General features: G+C 41.9%; 2 protein-coding genes across 3 annotated transcripts; one reads left to right on the top strand and one right to left on the bottom strand.

Annotated features, from left to right (window-relative positions):
- Positions 1 to 4,981: 4,981 nt before the first annotated feature.
- Positions 4,982 to 7,003, top strand: LOC100195785 (Pro-neuregulin-4, membrane-bound isoform). Its single transcript, NM_001140814.2, is given in 5 exon segments — positions 4,982 to 5,049; positions 5,301 to 5,373; positions 5,490 to 5,583; positions 5,805 to 5,957; positions 6,078 to 7,003. Coding segments are annotated over 4 exon segments (333 nt in total). The 5' UTR covers positions 4,982 to 5,049; positions 5,301 to 5,363; the 3' UTR covers positions 6,154 to 7,003.
- A 746-nt stretch (positions 7,004 to 7,749) lies between these two features.
- On the bottom strand, positions 7,750 to 10,379 carry lactb (lactamase, beta). 2 transcript variants are annotated; one of them, XM_014124810.2, is made up of 6 exons: positions 9,851 to 10,379; positions 9,623 to 9,689; positions 9,297 to 9,487; positions 8,852 to 9,158; positions 8,588 to 8,753; positions 7,750 to 8,455 (listed from the first exon to the last, which is right to left on the bottom strand). In XM_014124810.2, exons 1-6 carry the CDS (start codon positions 10,223 to 10,225, stop codon positions 7,933 to 7,935), a joined length of 1,629 nt encoding a protein of 542 aa, XP_013980285.1. In that variant the 5' UTR covers positions 10,226 to 10,379; the 3' UTR covers positions 7,750 to 7,932. The 2 variants fall into 2 exon arrangements, with proteins under 2 accessions (XP_013980285.1, XP_013980286.1); XM_014124811.2 differs by having other exon boundaries at positions 9,857 to 10,373.
- Positions 10,380 to 13,464: the final 3,085 nt, after the last annotated feature.

Below are 13,464 nucleotides of genomic sequence, written 5' to 3'. Positions count from 1 at the left end.
GTAAAAACACTCTCGCTTCACTTCACCTCTTCAGAGCTTCATCTGTGTTCCTCGCGATAACATCGCAGTGATCGCAGGACAGCATCCAGTTCCAGTCACCTTGCTAATTATTAACTGGATGGCAGGAGGCTTGCATTCTCAAAGTTTTTCTGATAAAATATCAAACGGATTTTGTCTATGACACAATTGGCTAAACCATGGTGTAAAGAAACAATCAATCACATAACTTTCATAGATCTAGTATGGGGGGCTATAGGTTCCTGAAACGATGATACTTGACTGACATTGAGGCAATCTTGTATTTAAAAAAAGTAGAAGGCCTATTTAAAGCGGCATTCAGTAGTTGAAACAACAAATAAGTGTTCTCATCACCCCTGTTTCGGTAAAAAAGCTGAGGGATGGGGCTGGAGAAATGTAACCCCTCTCAAATTCATAGACAGAGCTATGGATGGAAGGACTGACCGTCCATTATATCAACATTATAGTTTGAACCACTTTTACTTTGTTAACAAACATTGTAATTAAAAAACGGTATATGTTGGGTTCTGATGGGGTAAGACAGTTGAACTAAGCTCATGAGGCATTTCTGGGTAGATATCATTAATTCAGAAGTCCAAAAATGGAGGAAGCAACTGCAGATTTCCCCTTTAAACATTAGTGAGTATGATTACAAGTGGTAGCACTTACCCCTGACATTTATCTTTGACATAAGTGTATTTTAACATTGAATGTTTGTGATTTATAAACTGCACGATAACCAAATATTCTGAATAGCCAAATTTCCCAATTTACAATCTATAGTGTTTGACCTGACAGTTAAATTCTCAGCACTATGTGACAAGATGATCACTCCCTTATGGTGTTTTTCAACAGAGCAAAAGGGTTATTTGATCAAATCAAATCAAATTCTATTGGTCACATATACATCTTTAGCAGATAATGGGAGTGTAGCGAAATGCTTGTGCTTCTAGTTCCGACAGTGCAGTAATATCTAACAAGTAATCTAACAATTCCTCAAACAACTACCTAATACACACAAATCTAAAGGGATGGAATAGGAATATGTACATAAATATATGGATGAGCGATGGCCGAGCGGCATAGGCAAGATGCAATAGATAGTATAAGATACAGTATATAGATATATGAGATGAGTAATGTAAGATATGTAAACATTATTAAAGTGGCATTGTTTAAAGTGACTAGTGAGTCTCTATGTAGGCAGCAGCCTCTCTGAGTTAGTGATCGCTGTTTAGCAGTCTGATGGCCTTGAGATAGAAGCTGTCTTTCAGACTCTTGGTCCCAGCTTTGATACACCTGTACTGACCTTGCCTTCTGGATGGTAACAGGGTGAACAGGCAGTGGCTCGGGTGGTTGATGTTATTGATTATCTCTTTGGCCTTCCTGTGACATCAGGTGCTGTAGGTGTCCTGGAGGGCAGGTAGTTTGCCCCCGGTGATGCGTTGTGCCGACTGCACCACCCTCTAGAGAGCCTTGCGGTTGAGGGCCGTGCAGTTGCCGTACCAGGCTCTCAATTGTGCATCTGTAAAAGTTTGTCAGGGTTTTAGGTGACAAGCCAAATTTCTTCAGCCACACTGTCTGTGTGGGTGGACCATTTCAGTTTGTCTGTGATGTATACGCCGAGGAACTTAAAACTTTCCACCTTCTCCACTACTGTCCCTTCGATGTGGATAGGGGGGTGCTCCCTCTGCTGTTTCCTGAAGTCCACGATCATCTCCTTAGTTTTGTTGATGTTGAGTGAGAGGTTGCTTTTCTGACACCACACTCTGAGTGCCCTCATCTCCTCCCTGTAGGCTGTCTCGTTGTTGTTGGTGATCAAGCCCACTACTGTTGTGTTGTCTGCAAACTTGATGATTGATTTGGAGTCGTGCATTGCCACGCAGTCAGGGGTGAACAGGGAGTACAGGAGGGGGCCAGTGTTGAGGGTCAGCGAGGTGGCGATGTTGTATCCTACCTTCACCACCTGGGGGCGACCCGTCAGAAAGTCCAGGACCCAATTGAACAGGGCGGGGATGAGACACAGGGCCTCCAGCTTAATGATGAGCTTGGATAGTACTGTGGTGTTGAATGCTGAGCTGTAGTTAATGAACAGCATTCTTACATAGGTATTCCTCTTGTCCAGATGGGTTAGGGCAGTGTGCAGTGAGATGGCGATTGCATCGTCTGTGGACCTGTTGGGGCAGTATGCAAACTGAAGTGGGTCTAGGGTGGCAGGTAAGGTGGAGGTGATATGATCCTTGACTAGTCTCTCAAAGCACTTCACGATGAAAGAAGTGAGTGCTACGGAGCGATATTCATTTATTTCAGTTACCTTTGCCTTCTTGGGTACAGGAACAATGGTGGCCATCTTGAAGCATGTGGGGACAGCAAACTGGGATAGGGAGCGATTTAATATGTCCGTAAACACACCAGCCAGGTGGTCTGCGCATGCTCTGAGGACGTGGCTAGAGATGCCGTCTGGGCTGGCAGCCTTGCTAGGGTTAACACGTTTAAATGTCAACGTCAACAGTAAAGAGGCAACTCCGGGATGTTGGCCTTCTAGGCAGAGTTCCTCTGTCCAGTGTCTGTGTTCTTTTGCCCATCTTAATCTTTTCTTTTTTTTGGCCAGTCTGAGATATGGCTTTTTCTTTGCAACTCTGCCTAGAAGGCCAGCATCCCAGAGTTGCCTCTTCACTTTTGACGTTGAGACTGGTGTTTTGCGGGTACTATTTAATGAAGCTGCCAGTTGAGGACTTCTGAGGCGTCTGTTTCTCAAACTAGACACTCTAATGTACTTGTCCTCTTGCTCAGTTGTGCACCGGGGCCTCCCACTCCTCTTTCTATTCTGGTTTGCGCTGTTATGTGAAGGGAGTAGTACACAGCATTGTTTCTTGGCAATTTCTCGCATGGAATAGCCTTAATTTCTCAGAACAAGAATAGACTGACGAGTTTCAGAAGAAAGCTCTTTGTTTCTGGACATTTTTAGCCTGTAATCGAACCCACAAATGCTGATGCTCCAGATACTCAACTAGTCTAAGAAGGCCCGTTTTATTGCTTCTTTAATCAGGACAACAGTTTTCAGCTGTGCTAACGTAATTGCAAAAGGGTTTTCTAATTTTTTGTTTTATTTATTTTATTTCACTTTTATTTAACCAGGTAGGCCAGTTGAGAACAAGTTCTCATTTACAACTGCGACCTGGCCAAGATAAAGCAAAGCAGTGCGACAAAAACAACAACACAGAGTTACACATAAACAAACGTACAGTCAATAACACAAAAGAAAAGAAAAATAGAAAAGTCTATGTACAGTGTGTGCAAATGTAGAAGAGTAGGGAGGTAGGCAATAAATAGGCCCTAGAGGCGAAAATAATTACAATTTAGCATTAATACTGGAGTGATAGATGTGCAGATGATAATGTGCAAGTAGGGATACTGGGGTGCAAAAGTGGAAGAGGGTAAGTAATAATATGGGGATTAGGTAGTCGGGTGTGCTATTTACAGATTGTCTGTGTACAGGTACAGTGATCGGTAAGCTGCTCAGACAACTGATGCTTAAAGTTAGAGAGGAAGATATAAGACTCCAGCTTCAGAGATTTTTGAAATTTGTTCCAGTCATTGGCAGCAGAGAACTGGAAGGAAAGGCGGCCAAAGGAAGTGTTGGCTTTGGGGATGACAAGTGCAATATACCTGCTGGAGCGCGTGCTACGGGTGGGTGTTGCTATGGTGACCAGTGAGCTGAGATAAGGTGGTGCTTTACCTAGCAAAGACTTATAGATAACCTGGAGCCAGTGGGTTTGGCGACGGATATGTAATGAGGGCCAGCCTATGAGAGCATACATAATGATCAATTAGCCTTTTAAAATGATAAACTTAGATTAGCTAACACAATGTGCCATTGGAGCACAGGAGTGATGGTTGCTGATAATGGGCCTCTGTACGCCTATGTAGATATTCCATTAAAAATCAGATGTTTCCAGCTACAAATGTCATTTACAACATTAACAATGTCTACACTGTATTTCTGATCAAGTTGATGTTATTTTAATAGACAAATGTGCTTTTCTTTTAAAAACAAGGACATTTCAAATTGACCCCAAAATTTGGAACGGTAGTCTACATGTATATATATTCTTAATCCATTCCTTAGTTAGATGTCGTGTATTTTGGGGAAATGTGAAATTGTTAGATATTACTTATTAGATATTACTGCACTGTTGGAGCTAGAAACACAAGCATTTCGCTACACCCGCAATAACATCTGCTAAACACGTGTATGTGTCCGATACATTTGATTTGATTTGAACTGCTAACTGTTTTGAAGAAGTCCACAGAACAATGTTTACAAGAATGCTGGAAGTGTTGAGGCAGGAGAAGTGTCATTAAGATGGCCAGAGGAAAGCAAAGTTCCCACGAGTCTAGCTATGCCTGTGCTGTTTGTTCCAATTCCCTCTCACCATACCAGTCATTCCATTGCCTCTCACCAAACCCACAGATTGTCTATTTAAAGCCAAGTTGAAGTCACACAGAAAACAAGTGATCCACCAGGTGGTCCACGCCCCACCTGGATAGATTGTGTGATGCAATGATAATTACTTGGCTTTGATAAACTAATTCATGAATGTATCATTACAGTGAATGCAGACACCGATTGTCTGTTTAAAGTAAACCACTACTACACATTTTCTTAGTGAAATGTCAAAATTGTAAAGTGATCGTCATTTCCACAAGTGAGGAAGCCTTTGTTTACTTACTCTGTAGTGGGGATATTGTATTCTGAGGCAGTCATTGAAAACGACCCCATTTTACTATATCAGGCATCCTACCAAAATGAATCAGAATCAATAGAGAGAATCCTGACATTTAGCATGCCTTTTACAATGTGGACAAACAGCTATCACAACATTTCTGGGCTCAAAGGAACACGCCCACATTTGTGCTTTTGAAGGCCCAACAAAAAGCAGTTGGCAGAGTTATTTTCAACAGTCTGTCTCTGTGATTCACCTTAGAAACCTGCACTAACCTTACCACAAACTGGGATTTCCTGAGGTGGTAAGGACAGATTCATAATAATACTATTTATAAGAGAATAACAAACCTCTTTATTATTTTCATACAACGGTGATAAGTCCTTGATATGATTAAGGACGCATAACCAGTTTATTTCTGTTATACCTTGTTTTAGTGCAGAAAGAAAGTACAAAACATGAAGCCTTTTTTCTGATTATCTTGTTGTCTATGTAAATTCATAATTTTGTCTATGTAGATTAATAATGAGCTGTTACTTTGTACATCATTCTTAGGTGGGGATCTTAGAGAACCCTGTTACATTCTTCAGGATAGAAACAAGGAAAATAAACATTCAAATGATGGCAGGTAAAAGACTGGCGAAATAATTTGATCAGGAATGCTATTGAGAATTTCCATATGATGTAACTGTATTCTTTTTATGTGTCTGTTAACCTAAAATGTTTCTATTCTCTCTTTTGTAGACCATGGTGACCCATGCAACGAGTTAGAGGTTTCTTACTGTATGAATGGAGGAAAATGCTTTAAAATTTATTTTATGGATACGCTTACTTGTCTGTAAGTTACTCTCTCATCACTATTCTCTAATGTCTCTAACAGTTTGTCAGCCATGAGCAGGTGTACAATGTTGCTTGGCAATGGGCTAAGGAAGTTCTGGGAACTTCTGCATGGTTTTAGCCTTTGTTTTACTTCAGCTCAGACCAGGCAGACCTACCCTGGTTCTTGGTTCTCAACTGGTGACAGCTTTCTTGAGAATAATGCAGTTCCTTCTCCCTCAGCTGCAGTGAGAACTACAAAGGCAGTCGTTGTGAGCAGTACCAGCTGTTCACCACTGCACATGATGCAGGGGAGACAGGACTGATCGCTGCTGTGGTCATCGTTGTCCTTTTTATTCTAGTCGTGTTGGTAGTAGTAATCTACTACACCTGCAAGTAAGTAACACATTCATTTAGCTTGATTCATGAATCCATAAGTATGCAGGAATAGTGTTGTCAGGTCTGATACAGTTTCTTCTACGTCTGTGTCATTCCTTGTATTTGTTTTATTGTTAGGGTATGGAAGGCCAAACCAAAGAACCAGCAGAAAAGCAGTGAACAACAGTATTGGAGAGTAGAGCCCAGAGTATGAGGCCTGTTGTATATTGTTTTTGGGACATCAGATTGGATAACAAAATGTTTCATGGACGGTGGTACGATATGGTGTGGGTCTAGATGCTGCTGGAGATGTGGCTATGAAGGACCAGAGGACAGAGGAGACTTATACCCACAAACATTCTGCAGCAAGCGTCAAACGTCAAGCTGCAGCCTGTTTGAGTGGCCATCAAAAGCTGAAGCCGCTGTAGACACAAAGACAGTCAGCCACAAAACCTTTTCTCCATACTGTGTGACTGGGTGTAGGACTGACTACAACCTGTTACAATGGCTGCATTTAGGCAGCCCAATTCTGATAGTTTTTTCACTAACTGGTCTTTTGACCAATCAGAGATCTGAAAAAGATCTGATGTGAAAAAATATGTGATTGGTCAAAAGACCAACTAGTGGAAAAAAATGCAGAATTTGGTTGCATGTGTAAACGCAGTCAATGTGTTTCATTCCAATGGCTATTTTCCACTGACATGCTTTTAAAGCTGGTGGATGGAATGGCATGGAGTGAAGCCCGATGCCTTCACAAAGGAATACTATGACTGTAAAATGTTTGCTTAGTCTTTGCTTTGATTGACAGATAAGTCATTGAGTGTGTCGAAGTTCAATTGTGAATGTGCGCTTTCTCTAAGCCTGTGATACCATAGATTAGAGTACAAAGGGGCAATACTTTGAATACTTCATGTAGAATTCACATGCTTTTCTCAATGTATCAATAATGCATCTATTTGTTCAACTTTCATACAAGTCAAACATGAAGTGAGCATTAGTTACAGTAAGCATCTTTCTTGTATTATATCACAAATCACAATAATAAATAGTACATTACTTATGATGAAACAAGGTGTTGTCTTCAGTAATCAATGTCAATCAAGACTATTGAAGTGATGTAATTGAGCTATAAGTAAGGATGATAATTCCTGCTATAAATACAATCGTTTACATTGGGGTATTGGCATTCGTAAGAGGTTCATCAATGGGTCTGGACCATAGAGAATTCAGACTTAGATAGTGAGTGGTATATTGTAATCTCCATAGATATACCGTTCCATTTCAGATGCACATTTGAGACCCAACCAACAGATGGTGCTAAGAGTCCCTCATCTTTAAATGAACTACCAGAAGTCACATCATCTATTCATGGCCAATTAAGACCACATCAATTCACCACTCTGCCCCTGAGGTGTTTCATATGGGCTGGATAGTAATGAGGCAAACCAGGGTTGGGGTGAATTTCATTTCGATTCAAGAGAGGACCCCAAACATTTGAACAGACAGTACACTTAAGACCTAATGCAAACTGCTGACTATGTGGGTAGTTTCAGGTCTCTCAATACCATCATGCTCTTCCCACGCAATTGTTTTGCTGAAGTAGATTAACCATTTAGGTACTTATCAGTATTGAATAGACTGTGATTTCAGAAGTCACTGGTTCCTGTTTATAGCAAAGCAGTATACTGCTGTCACCTAGTGGCGAGATTAGTAGGCTCAGTTCAGCAAAGGTGAGAATGGTTGTCACTTATCTGCATCAAGATTAACAACACCACCAAACTAATGACTTAATATTCAATGCACACCCATGTCGAACATTGTCTTTTATTACTCAACAAAACGGGCCGAAATGTATAAAAAGCAGTATCAAATTCAAATATACAAATGAGTGCTGTTAAATCATTCATCCACTGCCATAGGGAAAGATATTGTAGTGCATTGATACTTTGCGGTAGTTTTAACCTTCTATATTTGTAAACAATATAAACTCTCATTAGCCTCTGGCTTTGTCAAACTCGTGGGCGATTTTCAGTGCTGTGCTGTTGAGTCCCACAGACTGCATGTTAGTGATGATGGTCACCACTATTCCCTGAGGTAGGGCTGTAGTCAGTCCTTCGGGCTGCTGGACTGTCTCGCTGGGCAAAACCAGCAGGACACTGCTGGCCCCCACGGCGCCCCCTGTGTGTGAGACATAATGCCTGCGGCTCCTGCACTGGCCATACTTCTGCTCATTCTCCACCACCAGCCAGCCCTGTGCATACAGCCCATCCTTATCCCAGGAGGCCTCTGTCTTGTCCACAGGGGCCCACAGAGCCTGGGCTGTCTCTGGTTTGAGGAAGCCAGGCAGGAGGTCTGTGCAGTCCTTCAGGTTGGCCACTTGGTAGCTGAAGAGCAGAGCATTCCCAAACAGGAGCAGGTCTCCCACAGTGGAGAGAAAGCCACCTCCTGCCCACTTATAGGAGTTATCCACGTAAGGGCAGTTTACTATGCGTCCTTTCTTATTGAAATGATAAAACCTGCAACAACAAAGAAATAGTTTGTTTGAAAAAAAATAAAGTAAAAATAACCAGAACACAATAACAAAGCTGATCTTAGACCAATCGACCGCTGATATGCAGTGAAGCAAAAGGAGATTGGTCACTCATTACCTTGAGCGGTTATAGATAATGGGGTCATTCTCATCTGGCACAGTGTTGAGCATGCCCAGCTCCCTGAACATCTTCATCATGTGATCCAGGAAGCGCTGGCCAGCAGCTCTCTCCACCACGGCACTGAGGAGGGTGAAGGCGTGGGTTGAGTACAGGAAGGTGGTGCCTGCAGATGACAAACCACTAGTTTACTTTTACGTAAATTAATTTGAATACACATAGGACTCATTTGATTGACAGCGATAACTCTTCCATAGCTCCTACCAGGTTTGAAAACGAGAGTGTTGTCTTTGAACAGGTCCAAGGCAAGAATGACACTTTCAAAGCTGTCTTTCAGGTAGTACTCTTCTTGCTCAAACTCTTTTTTCTTCTGAGCCTGTTTGTTTTCCTTGCTATTGGTGCTGCTGTCCTCGGTCTTGGGGTTGTTTTCAGACAAGCTCTTTTCCTCTTTACCAGGCAGTTTTAAAGGTCGTTTGGCCTTCTCCCTGTCCTCCCTTACTTTCTTGGCATCCTTCTCGTAGTGCCGTATGCCACTCAGATGAGAGAGAATCAACCGTGGAGTTATTGTCACCTACATGTCAAAGAGAAAAAACATCCTCAAGAACCTCACAAAAACAAATATTTGGAAAAATGTAGGGAAAAATAGTGCTTGAGGATCATGCTTGTTTGGAATGTGTCTTTATTCCAACTTCTCAGAATCTCAATTTACATCTTCTCCCTCAAACTGTTTTTTGGGGAACTCAGGGACGTATTTCTGGACAGGGGCATCAAGGTCAAGCTTCCCCTCCTCCCACAGGCGGGCTGCTGCTGCTGTAGTTAGGGGTTTACTGATGCTGGCAATCCTCAGCACCGTCTCTGGTCCACAGGGCACACGGTTCTCCAAGTCAGCATAGCCAAGTCCTGCAACATGGACATCAGTTAGTTAGGAGCCTGTTTGACACAGCAGCATTATGCATTGCAATAATTTGGGAACATATGAGGAGTAAGTGTATTGTGTCTACTACAGTGAACCTAGAGGTACTGCATGACACCAACCTTCACACCAGACTTGAGAGCCATCCACAGACACACCGACCACCAGCCCTGGAGCCCCAACCTCATCCTGTCACACCAAGCAAGAAAGAGGTGATGACAGAGATACAGACAGAAAATGCATGAACGTGTTCTGACATGAGGTTGAGCTGCATGTGTCAACTGAATGTCATGTTATTAAACATTTAATTTCAAGAGAAAAACATTCTGAATGCAAAAAACGTCAAATACCTGTACCTTTATCCGCTGAACAAGGTCTCTGCTAACTTGAATGGCAGCACCATATCTTCCAGTATGTTGGAAGTCCTCTTCACATGAGAGCTCAGCTATGTCAGTGTGATATTTCAATCCCAAAGCTAAAACAATGCCCGCACCTATTCCCCCAATCCAAAACTTTGACCTTGAGTAAAACCGAGAAGTTATTAGACGTGAAGGTCTGAAACATTTTCTCTGCTGCTGTTGTAACACGACAAATGTCTGTTGTTTTGACAGCTGGGGGCACCGAGTTGGAGTAAACAAAGAGGAATAGCAGCGCAAGGTCACTGCAGGACAATCTTTACACTTGTCACAAAAACGCTTGAATGGCGAATAAAATAACCGCGACATATTTACTTTTCTGTAGCCTATCGATCGACTGACGTTTGTTTTACTGTAGAAAATCGCTACAATCGAATCGAGTTTGAAACATTTCCTGAGTCCCCTGCTTGCGTCAGACAAAGTTAATCAATGCCCGATCCAGACAGCACTAGCCAAATGACGAATTGGGAGCTCAGATCAACAATTTCAAACGCTTCTTTTTCTTCTTCAAAGAGGTTTAACGGCGTTTGGCATCCACTAGATGTTACATTACAGCTACGTACTATACTGGAATACACCCCCCTTATCCTTTGCTTAAAACATTATTAACCTTTATTTAACTAGGCAAGTCAGTTAAGATCAAAATCTTATTTACAATGACGGCCTACCGGGGAACAGTGGGTTAACTGCCTTGTTCAGAGGCAGAACGACAGATTTTTACCTTGTCAACTCGAGGATTCAATCCAGCAACCTTTCGGTTACTTGCTCAACGCTCTAACCACTAGACTACCTACCACCACAAATACATAAAAAAAAAAAGATACCCTACCACCTAACACAAACACATTTCTTTATATATAAAATTGAAAAAAATAATGAATACAAAATGTAAATATTAATAAAATAAAAAAGACCACCACCCTACTCCACTATTTAAATCTTTTTAGTCCTACCTCAGGTCAACAACTTGAAAGGATGGGACACCACCACTTAACACACCATGTAACGCTTCTGCTGTCAAGTCTCGCACACCCAAATGCCTCTCTGCAGCTGCCACCACATCCTCAATTTTCTGCGACTTACGTTCCATCCCTGCAGTACAGTTGATAACCATTGCTATGAATGCTAAAAATCCAATCTTACTGAAACATATATCACTTGTTGGCCTATCCCTCTGTACTGGTACAGACCTACTACTCACCACTCCTCTCAGGATCCCTCCCCCTTGACCCATCTTCCTCTACTTTCTTCAATACCTTAGCATATGACAACTTCTGCACTACTCTAACCATGGAAACCTCAACCTGCCTCTCTCACAGGATATTTCTGATCCCCAGCCCCATGGGCACCCCTACAATTAACATATACCACTACTTTCCCCAATGCTAAACATTGCTTTGTCTCATGCCCTTCTGCACACTTCTCACACCTAGGAACCTCCCTCCTACACACTGCTGCCACATGCCCATAAGCTTGACACCTGTAACAACGTAATGTATTCAGCACAAAAGCTTGTACAGGATAAGTTATATATACTAACATAACCTTGTCGGGAAAAGACAACATCAAAACTCAAAAGAACAGACAATGACTCTTCTGTTTCACCACTCATGCCACCCTGTTTCCGTTGTACCAAACGACGAGCATCAAACACTGGGAAACGTCCCCTTCAGTTGATCAACTTTTACATTTACTGCTACCCCGGTAATCACTCCTTTCAATGGCCCCCTTTTCTTGGGAGCAAAACAATTCACATTTCTTGCCCCCATTCGTTTAAAGTGGAGCGCCTTCTCCCTCTGACCAGCAGAAACACACAATTATCACAGACCACGTCTGGTTACCCTCACCGATTCCACAGCACCCAACTCTGTTTTCACCCACAATGAAACCACAAATGGATCCGCCAAAAGGGTGCACTTTTTCCCAAAACTTCACTCCTACTGTCACAGACTCATCTTTATCCTGACCCTCGGTGCAAGCCTCGGGCTCCGAGAACATCACCACACCTACCACCGCCGATACTTCGACCTCATTCACTTCCATTTCTCCTGTCTTCAGCTCACTCCGCTTACACTTTCTACCATTCTTTTAACAAACCATCTCCCTTTTCCCCGCCATTTTTAACCGACTCAAGCTCCCCCTCTTCCTCTCTTTTTCCCTCCATTCCTCCTCTGTATTCCAAGTATACATCTCCTTATGATAATACTGCACTTCCCATGACATACATCTTGTTCTTGCCTTCAAGGGACGCCATTTAGCCGTCTGTCACAAATTCCGTACAATCAGCACAAACCCCTCAGGATGTAGCGCTCAACAGTTCATCCCACTTATAAAGCAGCTGCTTCGTCTTGATGTTCTTCTTTATCAAAAGCTACCGCAACGCTTTTCCATCTCAAACAAGTGCGCTCTTCCAACTACCATCCACCATCCCTACCCGACTGCCTTCACTCCAGTTCCTGAGTGAAAGAAAACAGTCTCCCCCATTTCAAATGCCCTTCATATGGCCAGCCTATGAATGACAATTTGTGTTATAGAATGGAATATTTCAGTTGTAACAAATTCATACATAATTTTTAAAATTCAATCAAAATGTTTCTCTTTTAGGGGCAATTACTTAGGCACTGTAAATCTGCAACAACAATATGATCGCATACCACAACCAAACCGCAATGACACACCACACACAGCCATTCACATCAAATTCTCTCAATACAATACCGACATAACTAGGATTCGGGTCTATAAAATGGCATAAAAAAATGTAATGTCCATAAAAAAAGGACCAGTAAGACAGATGGCCCCATGATTGCTTTTTTATTAGTATCCTTCCTTATCCAGATTGTTATTCATACTGATGACCATCTCTCTGAGAGGTGATGCAACAGTAGTAGTAGGCCTATGTCCTTTCTTTGGCTGAGAGACCTCTTACCTTCAGTTTATCACCCAGTCCCCAGGGTGACAAAGTACTCTCTCAGAGGTTACATGCCAGCACATGGCTCTTGTCAGCACCTAGAGAGTAACAATGCCCTCTGTTCTGTATGAGCTTGTTTACATTGTCACTCCTTGCAATCTCACCTGGCATACAACTAGTTGTATTATTATGGGTAATTTATAATCCAGTGACACAGCACGTGGCCTATTACAATGCATTTAAATTAAAACTATAAAACCAAGGTTAGTACCAAAATAGATGCCAAATTATATAGGTAGACTAGACTATATTCTTGCATGACCTCTCTCTGGAAGTCAAACCAACACCTAGATCAGAATGAGCAGTCAATGTAACAAGGTTGGAAGATGAACAGATTACCATTTGTTCTGGAAACACCACACACGAAGCTGAGGTTGAACAAGGTTGATAAGTGGACCCCTTAAATACAGTGCTGCATTAATTCCTCTCAAGATTCCTTTTAAAAAGACATCCTACAAAACAATCAATTGGAACTTTCTAAAAATATTGAGGATGCTTATATATATATATATATATAACACATAAATACATTTTTTTTAAAATGATTAAGGACAACCACCAAATAAAAATACTCCAC

The sequence above is a fragment of the Salmo salar genome, chromosome ssa10 (genome assembly GCF_905237065.1).
Source record: "Salmo salar chromosome ssa10, Ssal_v3.1, whole genome shotgun sequence".
Classification (NCBI taxonomy): domain Eukaryota; kingdom Metazoa; phylum Chordata; class Actinopteri; order Salmoniformes; family Salmonidae; genus Salmo; species Salmo salar.
The sequence above is the reverse complement of the archived record's forward strand: the minus strand, read 5'-3'. Positions and strand labels throughout refer to the sequence as shown.

Excerpts from the sequence above, each read along its gene's own strand:
- lactb (XM_014124810.2), bottom strand. The coding sequence starts at position 10,225 with ATGTCGCGGTTATTTTATTCGCCATTCAAGCGTTTTTGTGACAAGTGT. Across the intron at positions 9,488-9,622 it reads CTCTCAAGTCTGGTGTGAAG|GACTTGGCTATGCTGACTTG; the intron begins GTTGGTGTCATG and ends TCCATGTTGCAG. Across the intron at positions 9,159-9,296 it reads AACAGTTTGAGGGAGAAGAT|GTGACAATAACTCCACGGTT; the intron begins GTAAATTGAGAT and ends TTTGACATGTAG.